Source organism: Podarcis gaigeae (genome assembly GCF_964106915.1).
Source record: "Podarcis gaigeae genome assembly, chromosome: 14".
Classification (NCBI taxonomy): domain Eukaryota; kingdom Metazoa; phylum Chordata; class Lepidosauria; order Squamata; family Lacertidae; genus Podarcis; species Podarcis gaigeae.
Window position 1 is genome coordinate 44,008,795 of NC_139690.1, and position 23,873 is coordinate 44,032,667.

At 41.4% G+C, this 23,873-nt stretch overlaps 1 protein-coding gene and 1 long non-coding RNA gene across 4 annotated transcripts in view; one reads left to right on the forward strand and one right to left on the reverse strand.

Moving 5' to 3' along the window:
- Positions 1-23,873, reverse strand: part of USP22 (ubiquitin specific peptidase 22) — a 106,021-nt gene that overhangs the window by 40,331 nt on the left and 41,817 nt on the right. For all 3 annotated transcript variants that reach the window (XM_083711611.1, XM_083711612.1, XM_083711613.1), the window contains one exon: positions 19,407-19,508. In XM_083711611.1, the coding sequence (XP_083567737.1) occupies positions 19,407-19,508 (102 nt within the window). The remainder of the gene's footprint in view (positions 1-19,406; positions 19,509-23,873) is intronic.
- Positions 5,996-15,832, forward strand: LOC310831411. Its single transcript, XR_014557863.1, has 3 exons — positions 5,996-8,670; positions 8,895-9,841; positions 10,204-15,832. It is a non-coding gene; the product is annotated as an uncharacterized lncRNA (long non-coding RNA).

A 23,873-nucleotide genomic window follows, 5' to 3' on the forward strand; every position in this document is an offset into this window, starting at 1 on the left:
TTGTTTCAACAATGCTACCTATATGCTCCAACCTGCTAGTATAGAGAATATTATATGATTCAAAATTCTTCCTGGTACAGAGCTCTTCTTTTTCTCTGAAGCTCCCTGGGTGTGGTGGCTGCTTTCTGTTTTTTCGCCTATTGTCACTTATTTGTATAAACACGTTGCTTTTCCTTCCACGGGGCCAGAATGGTTTGTCTTGTCTTCTCATATTGAATGAGGTTACAAGGAGTGACTGTTTTAGACAGCAACTTAATGTATCATCCAAAAGACCTGTGGTTTACAAAACCATATTATTCTGTTTTATAAAATACATCGATCTAAACTGGAAAAGGAGGCAGGGAATTCATCTACAGAATTCATATCTAGAGAAAAGCATATTTGAAGTAGAACCTGGAGCCATCCACTCTCAGACCTGACCCTTGGTTTCTCAAGATGGGTAGCTTAATCAGCTGTGCAGGTTATGAGTAGGTGTCCACACATTAAGCAGTCCTATTGCAGTAGCAAACAACAAGAATTTCTCCATCTGTTTAGGGCTGAACAAGACTAAGAGGAACTTGCTGAACTATGCAAACCTGGAAAGCAACCTAACACTAAATCCTAAACCACCAAACCTGGATTATGCTGCACAATTCACTCTAACCCAGGCATGGGGAATCTTTGGCCCTTCTTATGTTGCTGGACTGCAACACCCATTACCCCTGACCATTGGCCATGCTTGCTGGGGCTGATGGAAGTTGTAGTTCAGCAACATATGGAGGGCCAAAGATTCCCCACACCCGCTCTAACCTCAAACCTGTAAAGCACAAGAAGCAGATAAAGAAGCTTCCATAGAAATCCCTTGTGTACTGTACTGCCAAAAATCACTGGTTATCAAAATTCCTGGCACAGTGCAGATTGTCCTATGTGTGTGCCTACATAGAGCAAACCTACAAGTAGTATGTAAACCGTTTATCCTCTTCTTTAACATCCTGGCTCCCAGCCTCTTTACGCCATGCTGGAGCAACTCACAAGCTGCATGGAAAGGCCTCAAGGTGTCAGTGTAGCTGTCACTTAACTTGGCGTCCATGTGTAAATGCTGCAAAGAGCACCATAGCTCAGCTTAGGAATGGTTTGAGCGTTGCTCAAAGAGGGACACAAATCAAAACACTGCATGCCTTGGAGGTCTGCACCCTGCGTAACAAAAAATTCCAGTGTCAAAGACAGCTATACAACTGCATAAAGACCGTAATGGTAACTGCTACTATAAACTACTATCTATGTAACTGATCAGCCAGCACTTCTGAGCCTTTTGACCAAATGTGGTAAGGCTGGCCTAGCTAGTAACACCTTGTAGCTCATAAGCCTATGTAAGGGCCCAGTTGCAGGAACTGTGGGCAAGTTATCATACTGGAGTTGATGTTGCAACATGAACACTCGACTGTAGGGCTGGTCAATGTTAGATTTTCAACACTGCCATGTATCACCAGCCAAACATCGTGCTTTGACGATAAACCACAATGTTGAAGCAAGCTGCACTAGCCTCAGCTAGCGAGGCACAGGGTGAAACTGCCTCAGCTCTCATTGCGGGAGCTGAGGTGCTTTCACCCCAGCGCCTTGCAGGCTGGGGCCAATGCAGCCAGCCCCAGCCTGCTGCTCAGCTGGGGGGGAGGGGCGGAAAGGCTCCTGCCCCCAGCCGAGTGAGACCTGATGTCCTTGCCACTCACAGGCAAGCAATAGGGACCACGGGGCTCCTTTCTGAGGCTCGCTTGCCCCCCACTCCCCAAAGATAGACAAGGCAGTGATAGCTAAGTGCACAGAGCTCGCAAGGCTCCGCGTGTTTGACTGCCTTTGCCCATGCGGGGATGCTGCCTCTTTTCTCCTGGGGTGGTCATTTACCCAGGGAGGAAAGACGCAGCCCACCCTTCCAGGTGAAGTCCACAAGATGAGGCTGCTGGCAAGCACTGGGCCTAGAAGCACCATTGGAGAGCCCTTGCACTGCCTGGCTGAGCCCAAATGACCCTGAATGAAGGAAGCATGTGTCAGCCTTGGCAGGGCAGGGGGAGAGGTCTAACGGAGTCTGCACCTCCCCAGCTGAGCAGCTACAATCCTGCTCCTGCTTGCGGGCAAGCAGGATCTGGATGTGGGCTCTCTCAGCTGGGGTGAGGGAGCACTTTAACGGAGGGTCAGGGGTTTGGTAAAACTGCTTGGCTGAAGCTAGGGCAGTACGCGCTCCTCAGCCAAGCAGTTTAAAGAGGCAGAGGGAGGAACAAGTTGTAACGCGCCTCGCCAATATATCGCCCAGGAGAAGAGACCACTGAAGGGTTGCTTGCAATACACACAAAGGTTCTTGAAAGTCAGCCATGGAAAATCTGATGCATGCAACTTGGCAGGTGCTGTGTGGGCTGCATCAAATCACTCTGTATGGAGGCTGCCATTTAAGGCAAGTGGCCGGCATGTCCCCACTTACCACACAGAGCATAGTTTTCCCCCACCCAAAAAACACCACCACAAACCTTTCATTTGGCAGTTCACAGCGGCCCAAATGGCTGACTGCATGTAAAAAGGGAAAGGTAAAGGACCCCTGACAGCTAAGTCCAGTTGTGAACAATTCTGGGGTTGCAGTGCTCATCTCGCTTTACTGGCCGAGGGAGCCATAGACAGTTTTTCTGGGTCATGTGGCCATCGTGACTAAGCTGCTTCTGGCGAAACCACAGCAGTGCATGGAAATGCTGTTTATCTTCCCGCCAAAGTGGTACCTATTTATCTACTTGCACTTTGACATGCTTTCGAACTGCTAGTTTGGCAGGAGCTGGGACCGAGCAATGGGACCTCACCCTGTCGCGGGGATTCGAACCACCGACCTTCCAATCAGCAAGCCCTAGGCTCAGTGGTTTAGACCACAGCGCCACCCGCGTCCCTTAGGATGTGCATGTAGGACCTTCTTAAAAAGCAACTTACAACAATCTGCACATCATCACTTCTTCATACACATTAGCCACAGTTTGGGCATATTTGCACACAACTGATGAGTAGAAATACCTGTTACTGACTCAGCTAAGTACTGTGCTGGCAGGAGAAGCAGCGGTTTCAGAGGAGTGAGGCTACAGACTACATGCAAGCACACCCTAAGTCTTTTAATTCTCATCTAAACATATGAGAAGTGGGGGGAACAACAACAACGACCGAATAATATGAACTGTCCAGGAGATGAGATCCTTCAACTAGATTCTGAGGTACAGAGTAATCCTTTACTTGAGATATACCTTTCCTCCCACCCACATTGAACAAGTGACTCATTAAAAATCATAATAAAAAGCAGGTGTGGTACAGTTAGCATTGTCCTGGGTGCACAGATAATTGAAGACAATTCTGTGACTCACTGATTTATCACACAGTTGTTTCACCAGTTAAGTGAAAATATCTGCGTCAAAAAGTTGGCTTTATAACCGATGGCCATATGTAACTGCCAAGATTCTTTCAGTGAAGCCTTATCTCTGGCGGAGGGAGATCTTCAGAAAGCTTCCCAGCAGTTTCCAGAATGCATGAGTACCACCACCACCACCAGTGAGGCTTCCAAAATCCCACATAATATCTAGTAAGATCCATCCCTTTAGGAATATTTTAGTTAGGTTAACAGTCATGTATCAATATTTCATTTGTTTTAAAAGAAAGTAAGTACAGCTAAAGGCTTCAAGCATATGCCCCTAGGAAGAAAATAATTGGAACAGATTGCAGATTAAATTGTAGGCCATTGCAACATACAAAGACGCTCCTCCTCACTTTCAAATCCCCAAGTTAGCTGCTAGGGGTTATATGATTAAGTTGTTTTCTATGTGAAGTTTTCTTATAAAGGGTAAATGCTGTTGTGGCTGAATTAATCAGACTTTCTCACAAACAAATTTCATGAAGTTTAAATCTCACTCGGTCTTCAGGAGTCAGCCAAAGCAAAATTCCCTTCAGCAGGACATTTTTTACTTCAGTGAATCTGATGCTTGTAATCTTCAATTTCATGCTCGGCAAAATGTGTATGAGTAAATCAAGTTTGCTGGTCCTTTCTGAGTAGGATTTCTTCTACTTGGATTAGGCATCCAAAAGTGAAAGAAGCTAAAGAGATCTCATCAACCACTTGATTCCAACAATATGAGACATGCACTCCTGAAGAGAATTTAGTGTATTTTTAGAGAATTAAGATTGGCATAAATTGAGACATCCAACCATATTATACAGAGAGGGAAAACCTTCTTTCCCCCAAGGGCCAGAAGCTGTGGGGAGAAAGTTGCGGTTGGTATATGCCAACGGACTTTGAGGAATGTAAACCTTAACAGGGAGGAAGCAAATTCAACAGGAGAAATCGGCAAAGAGTGCAGCATGGGTACTTCCACAGGTTGAACTGGAGATTTCTGTGGGTCACTCATGGCCCATGGGTTGCCGAGATGTATATTTTAAAAAGCATTTTAAAAAGGATCATCAACTGAACCCTTCAAGCAGACCACTTACTGTGTAGTATTTCTGCCAGACAGCAATTGCTCTCAGCAGTAGAGGTGGAAGGTGGCATTAACTCTCTTTTTCAACATTGCAAGGCTATTCTGGACAGTTTGAAACATTAAAATCTCCCATATTCCACTGTTAGCGAACTGTCAACATTCAATAATGTTTGCCATTGCTTTGTGGGTTTGCTGGTGCTGGCCTTTAAAACCTTGAGTGGCTTAGAACCAAATTATATCAGAAACTGCTTAGTCCCATATGAACACTCTTACCTGTCTTGGAGGTCTTGCTCTATCCCATGTACTTGTGAGAACAGGTATGCAAGCACAAGAGATGGGGCCTTTTTGGTGGTTACAGAGAGGCTGTGGCATTCCTACTTCTTGGTGGGGTAGGAGACCTGTGGCCCTCCACTATACAACAGCACATGGCGCCGAGCCAAAAGGGCGCAAAATAATAAAAAATGAATTACTGTGAAAATAATAAATATATGGGGGGGCACTTAATTTTGTCTTTGCTCAGGGTACCATATTACCAAAGTCAGCCCCATTGGATGGGACCATAGCTCAGTGACAGAGCACATGCTTTCTGTGCATGTGGTTGCACATTGAATCTCCAATAACTTAAATTAATAGGCCTAGTATCAAGTGATGGGAAAGATCCCTGCCTTACGCCCTATAGAGTCGCCACCAGTCAAAGCAGACGGTACTGGGCTAGATGGTGAAAGAATGCGACGTCATAGGCTGTTTCCTACATTCTAAAAATGGTTCATACATGAGTCATCACAAAATAAAAATCTGTTGCAAGATCCAGAACTAAATTACATTGTATAAGCAAGTGGATGCTACACTATTTGTTTTCCTAGGGAGCAGCTTACTTCCCAGGAGTAAGGAAAACAAGATGCAACAAAAAGGAGAGCAGTTTTCATTCTGAGTACATTGCAACTACAGAATTAAGGTATGCATTGTGATTAGCAAACATATTTCAAAAAGCATTTTGAAATATGTACTTTTGGGCTAGATTTTGCAGACCAAACATTCATCCATGAGAAGGCACACCAGAATATCTTTATTCATTTAACTAGATTTCAAACAGAATCACAGATATATTTTGAGGGGTTTTAAATAGCTTTAGGGGATGTGATGAACAAATGAATGTGATGAACAAAAAAATTGCAGCAACAGAATTTATAAGTTCATTTATGTAAAAGAACTACAGATATTCTCAAGACCTGGATATAACATTATTTATGTATGCCCCCTTTCTATGCTCTCAAGAACTCAGCTTCCAAAAATTCCCAAATCCAAAACTGGAAGTGAGAAACAAAGCCACTGCTGCTCACATTCTGTATAAAGGAAAAACAAAGTCTAAAAATCAAACCGATCCAGCATGTGCTCAAATAAATAAATAATTCAAAACTTCCACAAAAGCCAATGGTTACGTAAGCGTAACTCTCTTGACTGAAATACAAACAAATGTTGTGAGTGTGTTTTGCATTCCTAAACAGTAAAATCCTGATAACAAGCATGCATTGGAGGCTAAATCAGATATAGGAAAACAGGTAGACAAGAGCAAAAAAAGAACCAGTAAAACTGTAAACCAACAAGCATTCTGTCTCTTTTTACCTTACACAGTTCTAAATGCCATAATATAAGGAATGCTGGAAGTTCTTCATAAAACAGGGGTGGGAGAGGAAGCGAACATTCAGAACAGCAACAGATCCATTATAACCTAGCATCTATGCCACAAACTTTTTGAAGAGTTAATTTCTGAACTTCTGATTTATCATCCAATCCCCTAAATGGAAATTTGTAAGTAGCGTCACTAAGGCGCATGATCACACCAGACATATGAACATCATTAGGTATTGAAAACCTAAGCGAACTGCATCCAAATCACCAGATTAGACACATCCCGTTAGGCAGCAAATCTGGGAGCTTTGATTTGACTAAAATTTAACATCAACCACAGATTTCTAGAAGCAACAAACCTCTTAGAACTCTGAAGCAGCTGTGTGATTCTTCTTTCACAGATGGCTGGTACAATTGAGCCTCCTGGAGCAGTCTGCTTTCAGAAAAGCTTTCTGGCCATTTATATACATGCCTTTTTCTTCTCTTTTTTGGAGGAAAAAAATACACATCAAGGTTTTAAATTCTCTCATTATTACTGTATTAGTCAAAGATGACAAGCAAAGGCCCAAGTATTAGAAAGACCGAAGAGATAGTGGTAACTGAAAGGACAAAACTACCTTTCTGCATTTTTTAAAAGTAAAATGTTATGGTGCTGTCAACTTCAAAAAGAGCAGTGTTTAGATCTTTGTATCTGCTGTAAAAAAAACCTGGTCTATTTTAAAACATATTCTTGGTGAATAAAAGAAAGGTTTTTTTTCTGTCAGATGATTCTACTGGAAAAACCTGAAGTATTTACTGGTCCAGGGCTTAAAATGTGAATTTTACATTTATTTTATAACCAAAAACCCCCTGTGAGAGGGTGATTTTGCTAGTACTGCTGTAAAACAGTTTATGCAAGGAACTCAAACTGTTTTCAGAAATATGGATAAGCCTGCAGTTTGGTCCGGAAAATATTGGTCTTAAATATCCTTACATCATTTGCGTAGATGTACAATATTAATTTCAGCAATCTGAAAGCAAATCACTTAATTAATTAATTAAAAAGGTTAATTAGGGAACAGCTCTAATTATTCATTTCCCAGTAAATTTAAGCTATACTACACAAATAAAAAATATTTAGGCAGTATTTTATGCCACTCTTGACTCAACATGTGCATTCTAAGTCAAAACTGGAGATAGCAAAAACCACTTTCAACCATGCTTGTTAAGACTGCCACTTCAGTACAAAAAAAATTACCAACACTTAGCCCACCCCTGTTAAAATTTGTAACCAAAGCTGATGGTTCCTTACTCTAGTTCACCTCTGAACTAGATACTGGAAAGCAAAATAAACAGGCAAAAAAGTAGCAAATTTTCTACTTTTAAAAGTAGGCAGTCTTCCACATCTTCCCAACATCTTTACTTAGGCCCTTGTGTACAGAAGCTCATGCATAGTTTATACACTACTGAAAGATGAAGCAGTGTTTCTGGTTGCTGCCTAGAGAAGCAGAAGTAATTTCCAGGCCACTGTTCTGCACACACTCCCTGCCTGGCCACCTTTATGCTGAAGAACTATTGCAATATTTATTCCACTCATGCTTCACTCTCAGGTCATGCGGCCCGAGTGTCACACAGCTGCAAAAGCCACCTGCCACTGTTGTGTTGCCATTGTCTGTGGCACCTCCCCCAGATCTCATCATTCTTCCTGAAAAGGATTTGAACTCCTTCCCTTTTCGTCCTCTCTCTTTCTTTTTGGCTAAGTAAAACAACAACAACAACAAAAAGTTTCTTCTCGCTGCCTTTTTAAAATTATTTTTTCTGGCAACAATGCAAATGGGAATCCCAGGTGGCTCTAGCTAATTACCCATGTGCTTTGGGAACCTAATGCCACCTATTGTTAATGCAGTACAGTCTTCAGCCACAAAGTCACTTCATATGCTAATCAGAGGCTGACTGATCCCTAGCTAATACCTCAGTCTGTTGAGGAGCACTGATCTTATGGAGGAGAGGGAGGGAGGGAGATGGTACAAAAATGTAAGTTGTGCGAGGAGTCCAACAGGAAACTGAATTTTCCTCTCTCCTTCCCCTGCTTCTATCACTACTGCTGCAAATTAGTTTGAACATTAAAAGAAAACAGGAAGAAAAATAATAATTCTGTTTCAATCAACTTTAGAAAACATTCAAGAGTGATCCAGTCAAAACATTTTCTGTCTTCCGATTCAGAGTATGCAGAGGCTGTCTGGTATGCCACAACAGAACAATTAAGCCTTAGACTGGAAGCCAGGGTTCATTCAGAGCCATGTCTATAAAGCTTGTTTTATACAAGCTAACCAGCTATGTTTTGTTGCTTTATGCTGTGCTCCTCACTTGCGCGATTTTTGCTTGTGTGTGCAGGGACCCGGAACATAACCCCTGCATAAGTGGGGGGGGGGGGGACACGCCTGTATTTCCTCTACGCAAGCAAAGATAAAAGTACACCATGTGTGGAAACAACCTGTCTATACTGTAAGCAAATGTTTATAGAAGCCACAGAATACTATGGCTTCCAATCATTAACATGCAGGGAAAAGATACCTTGTTAGTACTTCACAAGAATGTACATACAGTGGTACCTCGGGTTACATACGCTTTAGGTTACAGACTCCGCTAACCCAGAAATATTGCTTCAGGTTAAGAACTTTGCTTCAGGATGAGAACAGAAATTGTGTTCCGGCGGCGTGGCGGCAGTAGGAGGCTCCATTAGCTAAAGTGGTGCTTCAGGTTAAGAACAGTTTCAGGTTAAGTACGGACCTCTGGAACGAATTAAGTACTTAACCCAAGGTACCACTGTATTCGTTTCCTCCCCATACTTGGAATGCGGTCCCTGCCTTTTTAGAGGCTTATCTAGTCCAGCTTCCTTTCCCTACAGCAGGGGTTTTCAACCCTGGGGTGTCTTGAATGATGGTCGGGGTGCCACGGGCAAAACTGGCCTCTGTCCCTCTTTTCTTCCCTCTCTCCTCTTATGCCCTCTTGCATCTCTGCCTCCCAAAGGCTTGCACAGCTGTTTGTTGCAGCAGCCCTGGCTACAAGCGCCCCAGGCAAATGGTGCCTCTGGGGCTTGCCAGGGGGTGCTGGTTGCCAGGAGCTGAGGCAGCCTCAGAGTAAGCAAGTTAGCGGGTGAGGGAGCCCAGCCAGCCAGCCCACCAGCCCTTGCTGCTGGGAATGGAAAGACTAATGGGAGACCAGGCAGGCAGGAACTGTTCTCGCCTTTCTTGTGCTCACTCTGTGCAATGCCTGCCTGGGAGCTGAGTGCCCACCACTGCCATTGCTGCTTCCCAAAGTAAGGTGCTGGCCACACATTCAGCTTTCTCCAGTATCTGTCAGGCCACTAGGGCTGAGGGCATCCTCCTCCCAGGCCCCTGGGGGTCAGTGTGAAATGGCACCTCTCTTTGGGGTGGGTGAGGAAGCTCAGAGACCAGGGGTGGCGGCTGCGGCTGCCCAGAGGACTCCCAAGGAGAAGGGAGAGGAGGCTGAGGGAACACTCAACAAGGAAGGGTGTTCAAAAAAGGGTGCGGGGCTGCTGGCTCTGCAGGCAAGGGCTGACATAACTGGCTCCTGAGTCCCACAGGGGTGGCGCAGAAAGAATGTAGTTGGTCAAGAGAGCCATGGACTCAAAAAGGTTGAAAACCTCTGCCCTAGAAGAATTAACTAGAGACCTCTAATAAGTCCAGAAGCAAGGCATGCGGACAACAGCCCTCTCTCACAGCTCCCTAGAAACTGGTGCAGAGGTAAAGGTAAAGGGACCCCTGACCATTAGGTCCAGTGGTGACCAACTCTGGGGTTGCGGTGCTCATCTCGCTTTATTGGCCGAGGGAGCCGGCGTACAGCTTCCGGGTCATGTGGCCAGCATGACTAAGCAGCTTCTGGTGAACCAGAGCAGCGCACAGAAACGCCGTTTACATTCCCGCCAGAGCGGTACCTATTTATCTACTTGCACTTTGACATGCTTTCGAACTGCTAGGTTGGGAGGAGCAGGGACCGAGCAACTGGAGTTCACCCTGTCGCGGGGATTCGAACCGCCAACCTTCTGATTGGCAAATCCTAGGCTCTGTGGTTTTACCCACAGCGCCACCCACGTCCCCCGGTGCAGATTTATCTGAACCATAAAACAGCAAGCAGTCATGACCATAGCATTATCCTTCATGAATCTGTTCAAACCGCTTAAAAAGCCATCTAAGCTAGCTGTAGCCACCACATCATCTAAAATCAAATTCTGTAAGGTAACTACGGTTGGCATTAATCCGTCTCAGGAGACAATGGAAGAGTGCACCTTTGGGGGGTGAAGTCAAACTGTTGGAGAGTTACAGGGCCTGCTGTGGCTGTAGAGACTGATACAAGAGAGGCATGTTTTGTTGCAGCTAGGGCAAATGAAGGTATCCGGTTTTTGCTGGTCAAGTGTACCAACGTGTCTCTTCTTTCTGCACTCCTCCCAGCTGTCCTTCCTCCTCTGGTTACTGTTGCAGATACACAACCTGACTGATCATCTGCAGGCACTGCTGTCATCTGCAAGGGGATTCCCACATGGTGAAGTTAATGTTGCCAGACTTCATGTCACATTTGCGGACATCTTTGTAACACAGAGTTGGTCTGCCAACAGGCCTGGTGCCTGAAGCCAGCCTCCCAGAGAGCATGTCTTCCATTCTGTGTAAATGACCAAGCCAGCGTAGACGTCATCGAGACAGGAGTGCAAACATGCTAGGAATGTGAGCTTGGGAAAGCACATCTTTGTTTGATACTGTGTCCTGCCATGTGATGCCCCAAATCTTTCTGACACAGCGCATGTGGAAGGCTTAGAGGCGTCACTCCTGGCAGGTGTAAGCTGCCCACGTCTCAGTACCATAAAGCAATGTGCTCAACACACAAGCCTGGTAGACATTCATCTGGGTATTGATCATTAGCATCCCATTTTCCCATACCCTTTTGGAGAGGCAAGCTGTTGCTGTAGCCGCCTTGCCAATACGCTTATCCAACTCAGCATAGATAACTACGCATCAACCAACTGTCACACGGCTACGCATTATGTGAAATACATATTTTTGTCTCTACTGAAACTCCTCCCCTGCCCTTTAATTTCATTGGAGGACCCCACGTTCTAACGTTAAAAGAAAAAACCCTTCTCCTTACTCACTTTCCCCCACATCATGCATAATGCTATAATTCTTGATAATGCCCCCTCTTACTAGCCTTTCTTTCTAAACCAAACAACAACAACCTCCAAATCACAGGAGAGGTACTTCAGATTTGTGAACAGCGTGCCAGCCTTCTCTGAATATTCTCTCATTCTACAAATTCTAAGATTTTAACATCTTACAATGTGACAACCAGAACTGTATGCCAACCATGGTCACATCTGTATAAAGCCATAAATTAGAATTTTATTTCTGAACCTTTTTTCTAACTATCCCAAGCATATAATTTACCACCCACACCACTTGTCATGTATCAGTTCTCATTTTCATGCCATTCACCACAATCAATATATCTATCCAGTTAACTCATGAAAAATTTTGTTATCAGCAAGTTTGGCCATCTTACTGTACTCCCTGAACCCCAGATCATTTAAAAACAAATTAAAAGGCAATGGCCCCAATACAAATGTTTGGAAAACTTCATTTCTTACTACACATTGTGAGACTTGTCCATTTTTCCTACTCCTTACTCTCTGCTTTCTGTTCTTTAACAGTTACTAAACATTAAGAGGACCCATCCTCTTATCCATAACTGCTAAGTTTATTCAGAAGCCTTTGCATGAGAGACTTTGTCAAAAGCTTTTTGAAAGTTCAAGGACTGTACAGGCTTTGGCCTGGATCACTCCTATCCACATGCTTGTTGACACTTTCAAACAGTAAAAGGTTACTGAGAAGCTCTTACCTTTACTCATGTAAATAAGCATCAATCTGCAGGAAACAGGCATACAGAATTTTAAAGAAAGGTTAAAGGAAGTCAAGTCCAGTATTTTGAATTTTCTATTTCAAAGGTGTAAACCTTTGTGAGCCATTTTGACCAATAGGCAGTATAGAAATGAACTGTAACAATAACAGAATGCTCTGAAGAGGAAGGAGCGTGCGTGAAATAGGGCAGGTAGATTGCCAGAGGAGTGCTCCTGAGCTATTCTACCCACACCAACCAGTACATGCATAAAACTTGATGATGAGGCGTACTATCAATGTCAACAACACTAAACAACAAGCCACCCAGAGTACATTTATGGAACCTCATTCCTTATGACATTTAATATTTACAACTGCCTGATTTCTTTTAAGCATTTCCCAATAATATTTAAATTTTCTTGGATTGCAGTGATAGCAATCTCTGGTAAGATACTTTGCATTTTCATTGCAACAAAATATTGAGAAATGCAATTTCCTCTGGGGTTCTGCTGCTCTTGCGGACAATAACTGGATTACCTGCAATATATGAAAAATTACACTTCAAACCACCCTCTTCCAAAATAAAAGGATTGTGATCATTTCTTACATTGCCTCTTCAGTTTGTAACAATTACTATACTTTCAGCTCATTGGGGGGGGATCAGACTTGCAATACTGGGATATTCAAAAATTCAGATTTAAGAAACACTTATGCACAGCTAAGCAGGACATAGGAATTCAGCTCTTGGATAAAGAATAGGGAAAACCTGTTATACAAAATGGGCTTTGTTAACAGTTTCAAGTAATAAAAAGTTGATCATGTAATTTCCTGTTCGTAAGAACATGGCCTAAGTAGTATATACATCTAGAACAAAAATCCCCAAACAGAAGGGAAAGTAAATAAATAATAATGGGGAGGGGAGGGGAAGAGAGATGATGCCATAAGATTAGGTATGAAGATAAGAATCCCAGGCATCTCTTCAGATACAAGAGTGCATAAAATAAAATTATAAATGTTTAAATATCTGTGTAGCACAGTATTCTTAATCACTTTGACTAATATAATTCACAGGTAGTGTAATCAATCAAAATTTTAAGCTAATCAATGTATCACTGGACATTTCCAAATTGAACAACAGGGCATGTAGATATTTTTAAGAAGCTGATGGACCAAGCATGACAGACGTAAACAAAATGTCTATAGCTTGCCAGGGGTTTGGGTGGGGAGAAGACTGAGAGAACACCCTCTGCCACCATTGCCCACCCAGTCCCACTTCAACACCCCTTCTGCAGAACACAGCTGGCTCTAGGGAAAAGGGCCATCGAATACTCTCCCCACCCCCATCACTAAGGGAAAGAGCAAACAGCAGAATGTACAGCAGCACAGGAGAGAAAGGAGGATGGGTTAAGAAGGACTGTTTAGCCAAAGGAGAATGAAACTCTCCCCTTCAACCTACCATCTGCCCCCACCACTCCACCTGTGAAATTCCATGCGCCTTTGGGAAACCTATAATAGAGTCTATAGAAAAAAAAATACAAGCCTAGAATGTGACAGATAGAGAAATAATGAGGTAAAGGGGAGGAAAGCATTTCTTCTCAATTATTTCTTACCAAAAAGGATTAAAACAGATTCACTAAGGCCTACTGCAGACAAGCCATGTTGTCTGAATAGCCAACAATATATACAAACGAACACATGTGGAGGGGCTGTCCAGATAACAGCAAATTGTATCTGTATGCAATGCTGATGAATCAGTATGTAAGATAATACACTGAGAAATGGTTGGAAGCAGGTACTCAAGAAAAGTACTTTAGCAGAAGAAATCATTTTTTCCCTGTCAAATGTAGCCCTAAACCCCCAACTCTCTGGGCACATAGTTTTAGATACTTTTAAATCTTGACACAGACAAAATTTGAAGGCTCAGTAGAAGACATTATTAAAAAACATGCCTTCAGAAATAAAGATCAGTCATTTCCCCTTATGCTTTGAATTTCAGGAGCTCCCCCCCCCCTCCTTACTATGGCACAGAAGCTTTCATGGAGTCAAAAGACTTTTCAGAGGCACTGAGGGTAGAATTTAATGTTTTCCATCTAGGCGTACACTGCAGGTTGCCAGATGGAGCAATCCTCCTTTCCCTCCATGCACTGTTCTGGGGGTTCTCCTGACACACACACCTGAGGCAATTTGAGAAGGCACAGGACTAGGAGAGAAGGGAAGGTCCATGTGCACTGGAAGGCTAGTTAGGTGAATCTCTCCCTAAATATTTTTAAGGGCAGCAGAACAGTGTGGTAAACTGCAAATCTCAAAATAAATCTTTCAGCAATCAGTTAAACCATCTCCAAACAACTTGACCATTCTTGGGGTACAGGCATGGCTTCACACGCCATCCCTGCTATTCAGTATGGATGGAGCTTCTATTTTCTACTATATGTTAACTATTTCTTTGAACCTACATCGTGTATTTTATGCATTGTGACTTGCTTGTATTTCTGTTGATTATAGTTTGGTAATTATTTATTATACTTTCTAAATTTCTATTTAATTATTATTTGCTGATATTTTGAGAGTCAATTTTATTGTGTACAGTACTATTATATTCTAATGGATTGTTGAATGTTACTTTATTTTATATAAGTTGTTTATTTTAAAGCTATGTTTTATTATGGTGTTTTTTCTATTGGATTGGATTATTATGTGACCTTTGATGTATATTTTGTTGTTGTAAACCTCCTTGTGCATAGCAATATAGAAAAGCGGTATACAAATTGAAGGTGAATTGAAATGAAATACATTATAGCCACACAACCCCAAAGTTACACATGTGAAACTTTTTCATTATTTATGCAATAGGCTTCTAGAAACAGACATTTCAAAACATTAACACAGCATAGCAAAAGTAATTATGAAGCCGAGGGGAAACTTGTTTCCATATATGTAGGTTGAAAGTGTGCAGTATTATTTATAAAGAGCCAGCAACTAAGGACAATACAAAGAGAGGCAAGCCCTGCCCACAATTATACAGACAAATAAGAAGAACAGGAATCGGAACACCAGAAAGGAGCCAAAAGAGATACCGGGTTAGCAGGGAGGATTGATTTAAAATGACAAGATGTTTGATTTAAATCACATTTCCACCGATGCTTCCTGCCTTTTCATATATTTGTACAATGGTGCAAATCTGACCACTAAATCATGTTAATTAACACTGTTTCTCACAATCTTATATGAATACAGGAACCTGTACACTGGGAAATTTCATCTTTTCTTCTTTCTAGTGTTGTTCCTTGCTTTTCCACTCTGCCTTGGTCCACTCCCACCCTCAAAAACCAAAACAGCAAAACAAGAATGAAATATACACTTGATGGATAGGTAAAAATAAGATAGGGGCAAAGTAGAGTAGCTAATTTTCATCAGATCAGAATTAAATACCTATGGATTGTAAATATTCATATTTGAGAAACTATCTGGAAGAGGCATTGATTCAGTTTAGAAATTAACTGTAAGGCTAACAAGTTTAAATCAAGATTTAATATTAACCTAATTAGTATTTGAGAAGCTTTGTATTTGAAAAAAGCTTTGGGGGGAAATCCAAAACTATTTTTAAAAATCATTAAATTTTATTCACCCTGTTGGGTAGGTCTGAAGAAAAGGAGAATAACAACAAAGAAAGTGACATGGATATCTGAAAATGCTTATCTTTGCCCCTTTTTTCTTGGGAAATAGATGAATAAACCTTAGACTGTATCTTCATCAATGAACCACCAGAATGAAGCAGATGTGTAGGTGTCAGCAAAAGTTGAAGGGATGAAAAATAAACAAAGGTGATATACTGTAAAAAAAAAAAAGGTAGAGTAAGAGGAGAAAGGCTGAAGAAAAGGATGTTAGAAGAGAGAGAAGAATATGACTAAAGTGAGAAACAGAAGAGCAAAGATAGAAGTAGCTGAAGATAGAAAAAGACAACTACAACAGCTGGTCTTGTTCGCACATAACACTTAGCCAAATCATGGTTTAATGAGAACAAACCAGCATGTGAGTTTCAACTTTCTTCCTCCTCTGGTTCTGCTGCTGCTGCTGTGCTACCTACAACTAAGCCATAATTTGGCTTAGCGAGACATACAAGCCCAGGTTTGAGATTTGTCTCCCCAAAATAAACCACAACCCAGGTTCACATGTAATGCCAAGTGTTGAAACAGATAGTACTGTCTGAGGACTTTGATTCTTTTGAAAAATGCCAGTGAGACACTGTGCCCTAGAAGTGCTGAATGTAACCTTCGTCTTGACATGAACATAGAAAACTGGGCACCCAATGGTTCTCGACTCAGTCGCCATTAAGTCAGGCACTTGGCTGAGGTCAGCGTACATGCTGCTTACAAATGTTTACAGATACAACTGCAATGACAATAACCACAAACGCCAAATTACTAAGATTATTTTACAGGAGGTACTTTTGCTGAGTCACATGGAAGGTTCTAACTCAGGGATTTATTTATTTTTTAAATTAGGTCTATAAAGGACTTTTATAAACCTGTGAGGTACGGTTGAGCCTAATGCCATTTGTAGCAATGTTAAAAGACAGAGTAATCGGTCTATGACGAAAACAAACAAAAACCTCTTGTCACGCCCCATGCTCCTTTCCCATGAGACTAGGAAAAAACAGGTTAAACATCTGCAGACATGACAATAAACAAATAAATTCAAACAGCATTTTGCTACTTTGACCCTAGCAACTTGTGTGCATGTTGTTTCAGCTTTGTCGGTCATTCCACAATAGGAGTCAAATTGCCCCCAAAAGGCAAATGAATTAAAAGCACTGAATTGCCATAAAACAAAGGATGGGGCACTGAAATACTACATGGCATAGCTATGCACTATGTGGAGCATGAAGACTGGCACAAAAATTCTTGCGAATATTGTCAAGTGTTGTCTAGATGAATTTAATCCCACCTGACGGTAGAGGGTTAAATTCCCTCGGTGAAAGGCAGCTTGCAATGTGAGCTGCTTTGATGGGGCTATACAGCTCTCAAAGACTGTAGATTGTTAGACAGACTTTTCACAGGTAAATGCATAGCTATCTTTTGTGCAAGTTGTGCACAGAACTGCTTGCTGCTGCAATCTGTACCTCAGGGTAGTAATGCCACACTGGAATCAGAAGGAAAATAAAGCAGGGTATCTGTGTTTCCCTCTTAAAGCCACACACAGAGGAATATATAGGAAGTAGCAGCTCTTTTGGAACTCCTCTTTCCCAAAAAACACCAGGATGATGGGGCAAGCAAGTGTGCACTCAGCCCCACAAATCCAAACATGATTAGTGCTGCAGGTCCATTGCCATAGATGCTCAATCTAGACAGGTCTTGGCTGGTGATAAAGGTACTACTTGCTTTAAGACCTATCCGTCCTTGGGACTTTACCATAGAAACACATCCAGTCTCAAGAAGCCTGAGTCTATCCCATAGTTTAAGAAATACTGGGCTAACTTTTAAAGAGCTTGTAAAGAGAAATTAAAGGATAAGTGATTGAAAACAGAATAAGGACCAATAATTGAACACAGCTGCATCACCCACAATACTCATGAAAAATGAATGGGCATTTTTTCAAAATTGTGTATACTGAGTCTCTCTCTCTCTCTCTCTCTCTCTCTCTCTCTCTCTCTCTCTCTCTCCAAAATCACTTTTGCATTTTTGGCAGAAGCCCTGAGCTTTACCAGCATGTAACTTTGCAGTGTATGTGGAGTTCTAGCCAGATTGCCATAATGAAGCTTGGGATGCCTGTTGCTATTGCCACTGGACCTTTGCTCCACCACCCTGCCAACCCATAGCTTAGAGGCGGCACGGGGAAGTTATTGTCCATTAGCTCCTGCAACACTGATAGCAAGGACAGTTAAATATTCTCATACAACCCCAGTCATTCCAGACCACTGACCATGCTTGTAGGAACTGATGGAAACTGTAGTTCAGTAATATCTGGAGAGCCAAAGATTCTCCAAACATGCTCTATACAGTGTTATGTAGAATCTACATCATGGGTCAGCAAACTAAGGCCCGGGGCCTGGATAAGGCCCACCAGGGTTGTAAATCCAGCTCGCGGAGCTTGCCGCCCGCTCGGTCAGGTTTAGCTCTGCGGAGAGGCACTTTCCCGGGACTACAAATCCCAACATGCTCTGAGGTTGCTCAGACTTCCACGACGCTGGCCAATCCAAAGCCTTAGCAACCTTAGGCCTCCCCTCCATTGGCCGGTTTGACGCAAGCCGGCGGCAAATCGCGACCCTTCCCAAGGCTTGATGCTCCAATTGGGGTGAGGCACAGGGCACGGCACCTTGTTGACGGCTAGCTCCAAGAAGGGAGGAGGAGAACTGTGCTGCTCGGCAGTGGCACATTAGCAGTCGGAACAAGGTGAGTGGAGGTATCTCAGCCGCTCTGTCTCTGAGGGAAGGAAGGCATGTGCACGTGCAGACACACACTGGCCCGCCACAAGTTCTGAGGGACAGTGAACTGGCCCCCTACAGAAAAAGCTTGCTGACCCCTGATACATGCACTGAAGTGCACTATCCTGCTCTTAGATCGTCCAGCTGTTTCCATTCTGAACTCAATTAGTCCCAAATCCATGAGTTATGTTACCCTCTGAAAACTGGTGATATTTTTGTATTAATTGGGCTCCTGAAAAAATGTCAGGTGTGCCTTATTAGGTGGGGCATGTAATTGCAATCCCTTCCCCAACCACACAAAACCTTTAGACAGTAATAGTCAATTCTACACAGGGCACAAATGACTGACAGGCAGATCATCCATTATTTAAAAAGGGTCCAGAAGTAAAATTGTTTTATGCAAATCCTCTTTTCCTGGAAACTTCTAGTCATACCTGCCTTTCAAATTAGCCCTTCTTTAGGTCTAATGTGAACATACAAATGATTAAAGGATAGAAATATGAAATAACCAAATTATATAATCAGTGAAGAAATGCAGAAATCTGAAGAATTCCTTTTGAAGTCTGTCACAAGCTGAAGCAGAAAAAAAGAGCCACATGTTACACTTTGCTAATGGTCTACAGTCATAAAGTTAAGCAAACACTCTGATTTGGCTGTGTGATTTGTACCCGCACAACTCACTTGTAATGGAAACTGCAGGAGTTGAAACAGGATAAGCAAAACTCCAGACGCTTTTTAGATTTTCTCCTATTGAGTCATTACATTTTCACACATTTGCTCCTTAGGATTAGTGTAAATAGAACTCAAGTCTCCTGCTCTGAAGACTTCCAATGAAGATTCATTGTCTTAAGTATTTTAAGTGACAGGGGAGAGAAGGGCAGATCAGAAAACAATAGAAAATAGATATGCGTTTAAACCTTGAAAAGGAAAAATGTTATCCTGAAGCATGGATACTGACCATAGTACTGTAGAATGGCATGGAAACAGAAGACTCTTGCTTACCTATGGTGCAGTTTGTAGTTATTTTTCTCCGCTTGGGGTTGTGTCGAAGCAGCTCTAGCTCTCGTTTGGTTGGCTCCCACGTTGAATACTTCTCTCCAATACCTGAGCAATGAAGAGAAATAGATATGTACTTCAGAGGGTTGCTTGAAAAAGAGCTACAAGGGTACATTGCAACGTAAACTGTACCATCCATTAAGCTGGATTCCCCATACATATTACCCCAACAGTAGGCTTGCTTTTCTCTATAGTTCAGAAAGGCAGCAATTGACCTTCACACTATGTTCCCATAAACATGTACTAAAAGCACACAAAGGCAGCTACTTGTATAGAATTCCTACCCGTTTCCAAGTAACAGTTCTCTCTCTACTCTCCACCCGCAACAATGGGCAAAAAAACCTTCAATTAAAATCACAACAACATATTGCCCTTCATGTGGGAATTTGTTTCGAGCACCCACCATTCTCTTTGGGTTCACAGAGGTCATTCTGCCAGCACAACTACTCATTGAAGCTAAATACAAATGGGCTCAAAAACAGCCCCACTGTGTCCAGCTCTGTTCAATAAATAAAATATGGCAAATACAGCAAAAAAGCAACCCAACTACAAGCTACACACCTATGTTTAAAAGACATAACATAGAATCAGATATGTAAGAAGGGATACCAAATAGTGTATTTCCAAAGAAAGAAAGAAAGAAAGAAAGAAAGAAAGAAAGAAAGAAAACACATTTTGGGATGTATATATCAAAGAACACCTTGTATTTCCTTGAAACTGTCACTGCAGACTGGATCTCCAGAAATATATGTCAGGACCCAAAGAACCATAAATTAAGTTATATGACCTGAAGGCAGCTTTAGACTCATCCTTCTCAAAGAATAGTCCCCTATGGATGGTAAAGCAGCTTTGAAACAGAGACGTTTTAAAGGCCATTCTGGTGATCAGTATTCAAAGAGAAATCAAAAGATTTAATCTGGCTAGCATGAACCCCTTGGGTGAGTCTAAGCAGCTCTTTGGGTTCCAGGCGTCAGTTAATCTACATGCTCCTGAAAAATATTTAGATGCACTGATTTTAATGTCTTAGGGCAGTTATCACCTCTCAACAAGAATGAATGAATGAATGAATGAATGAATGAATGAATAAATAAATAAATAAATAAATAACACCCTTATCTCAAGCTGAAAATTTGTCATTCCAACAAAGGAATAATGCTTGTGAGGAAGAAAAGCCGCAATTTGAAGAGATTGTTCTTTAGAAAGGATGCTAGCAAAATGGACTAGATGCAGGAACCAAGTGCACAAGCTTTTTAGTTTGAGATACTAAGGGACCAATAATGATCTAAGAAGCAAACCAACAGAGAAATGTGCAAGACTGGCTACTGTTAATCATAAAAGAATTTGGGTACTATTATGAAATGCACTATTGTAAAAACGAGGTTTAAAGCCAATTAAAGTTCATCTTGTTCTGCATGGAATGCATATTGCTCATAGTGGTAGTACAGAAAGCAATCAAGCAAATGCATTGTGCAAGACCAGGGTAAAACGGGTGGTAAGCATGTATAGCAGGCTTTCTCAAACTCGGCCCTCCAGATGTTTTTGGCCTACAACTCCCATGATCCCTAGCTAGCAGGACAAGTGGTCACAGATGATGGGAATTGTAGTCTCAAAACATCTGGAGGGCCAAGTTTAAGGAAGCCTGATGTATCATGTGCTGTGAAGTGTAATAGTTATTTGATATTCCATTTTTAAAAAATGTTTTTAAAAATATTTTTATTCCAATATTTTTTCATGGTTGTTTTTTTAATTTAACTTGTCCACCACATTATGACAAAAAAAACTCCACATAAGTGATCTCCCAATAAATGGAATGTTCCTCATGTGAAATTCAACAAAGCATACATCCCATCAACATCTTTTTCTCCTAACAATTGAAGAGAATAAGAAAAATAAATATGACCCACAAAAATAAAGGGAAAACTAATTTCCATGAAATATTGGGCTAGGTGGCTACAGTGTTTCAGTACATTATACAGTCTGCATTTGCAATGATGAATGAGGTACCATTACAAATACGTACCTACAACACAACTACTTAGCCAGATGCTTCTTGCTGGCATCTTCACTACAGCATTTAAAATTGTCCATCAGCACATATATTACAGAAACTCATCTGCTCCCACAACCCAATGCTGTTTTAACTAATTGAAAACATTATAAATCTAATATTAAGTTATGCTACAGTTAGCATGAAGGAGTTAACCTGGTACAGCCTGTTAAAGAGGCTTCAGAACAAAAATTATAAACAAATATTCAGTATGTAAGGAAAGCATGTATTAGGGCAAATCAAACAGAAATAGGCATACACATTTGTGTGGATTAGTGCCCAATTACTTAACAGAAACAATTGGTCAGCTCAGTAACAGAAAAATAACCACACAGTTATTTACATGGACAAATATTTAGAGCAAAACAGCTTGGGTTTCTAGTTCTCTTTAGAAAATGAGTTTTGTTCTTTTTGTTTAGAAAATGAGTTTTGTGGTCTCCTATTTCTCTCGGGAAACACTTAAAACAAAGCAAGGTACCTCTCAAATAGGTAAGAATGCTGATGCCAATATTTTAGCAGATATACAACTGCTTTTTCAGCACATGGTCTGTTGTGACATAAAATTAGGTGCATTAATATAATGACAACAGTAGTGACTAACCTAAAACTAGAATCACAGAAACTGACAGACTAAAAATTATCAAAGAATACTCTCCAATTGCCAGTGGCTGCTCCAGACAGAGACTTTTAGTAGTGTTAACCACTGAAGCATTCGGGGTTTGGTTCTACAAATTTACAGAATTTAAAAGGAATATAGAGATAACTGTGTGTAGCTAAGGTTTTTCTTCTAAATGATAAAAACACCACACTTTGAATATAAAACTGTCATTTTGCAACGTAAAATCAGGGTTGGAAGCGACCTTGAAGGACATCCAATCCAAACCCCTGCTCAGTGCAGGGTCTGCAATGCAGGATGAGACTCTAGTATCCACTGAAGGACAGCCATCCTCAACGCAGCCTGCTGCACTGTTGAACAGCTCTTACTGCTTAATAGTAACAAAGCATTCACAGAGCTCTCTGTGAGCATTCCAAACAGTTCCAATGTATTAGGAGAGCCAGTTCAGCATAGTGGATAAAGGGGAAGAGTTGGATTGGAGAGACCTAGGTTCAAATCCCACCTAAGCATTGATGCTCACTGGGTCATCTTATGGGTTAGTTAGGCAAATAGTCTTAATGGGCTATAAAAAGCTTCCTCTATAATTTATCATTACAACCTTAAATTAGATGAGTATTATCCTTATACTGCAGGTAGGTGTTGAATATGAGAGACAGCAGCTTAATGGAAGCCCTAGTCTTATGCTTAGATGATTAGATCACACTCTTTACCACTACACCTACATTCTCATGTGCTTCACTTCTAATTCTTAAAATACTATTATACCATCGTGCAGCCAGTAATATAAAAATACAGTATTTACTTGAATGAAAAGTGCACTTTTATGGCCAAATTACATCACAAAATTTAGGGTGGGCATTAGATTTGATGGCACTAACAAATACTTTTTTGGCTTCAAGGTTTTGAAAACTGAGGTACGCATTAGATTCAATGGCGCATTAGATTCGCGTAAATATGGTACACTGGCCTGCTGTTCCCATACTAGGATAACAAACAATATACCTCAACATTTTTTCTTTCCTTTGCAATATGTTTTTAAACACACAGAACCCTGGGGACTTATGAAGGATATCAGCTGAACTCTAAGGAATATTTACAACTATAAGTATGCCACACAACCATTAATGAGACCTGGCTGCATGTTTTGTATTGGGCTATCAATGCCAGACTACAAGTCACCAATTTATATTTTTTGTCCAGTGCAGTTGTTTTGCTCTTTCAATTTAATTACTTCTTGGGCCAAAGACAAGCGCATATTAACACATTTAACAGGTTATTTGATTACCATACACAGAACACAAGGTTTCAAAATACCTTCACAAATATTTATTGTTGGGTATTCTTCAGCACTGTTAGTTACCTTAAAATGAATTTTGCATGAAACATTGTATGCTATGATTTTCTTGTTCTCAAATCCACCACTCTTTCCCCCCCCTTTCTCTGTCTGAACTACTTCAAAATATTAATAGTCATAATTTTGGAGATTGACAGAGGTTCTTTTAAAAATGCTTCAATTTGGTCAGAACAATGTTTAGTTTTGCTTTCCTCTCAAAAAAATGAAAGGCATATTTTGGAGTAGGTCAACCATAGAAAGTTCATGCAAAGGTTTACCACCCTTTACCTCCTGATACACATTCTCTATAATAAGAAAACAATCTATAAATGAAAAAGCGGCATTGTAAACCATGATTCTTGTCTTAAAATGGCAGATAATCAGCAAAGGGACGCTTGTTAGTGAAATGCGTCGCCA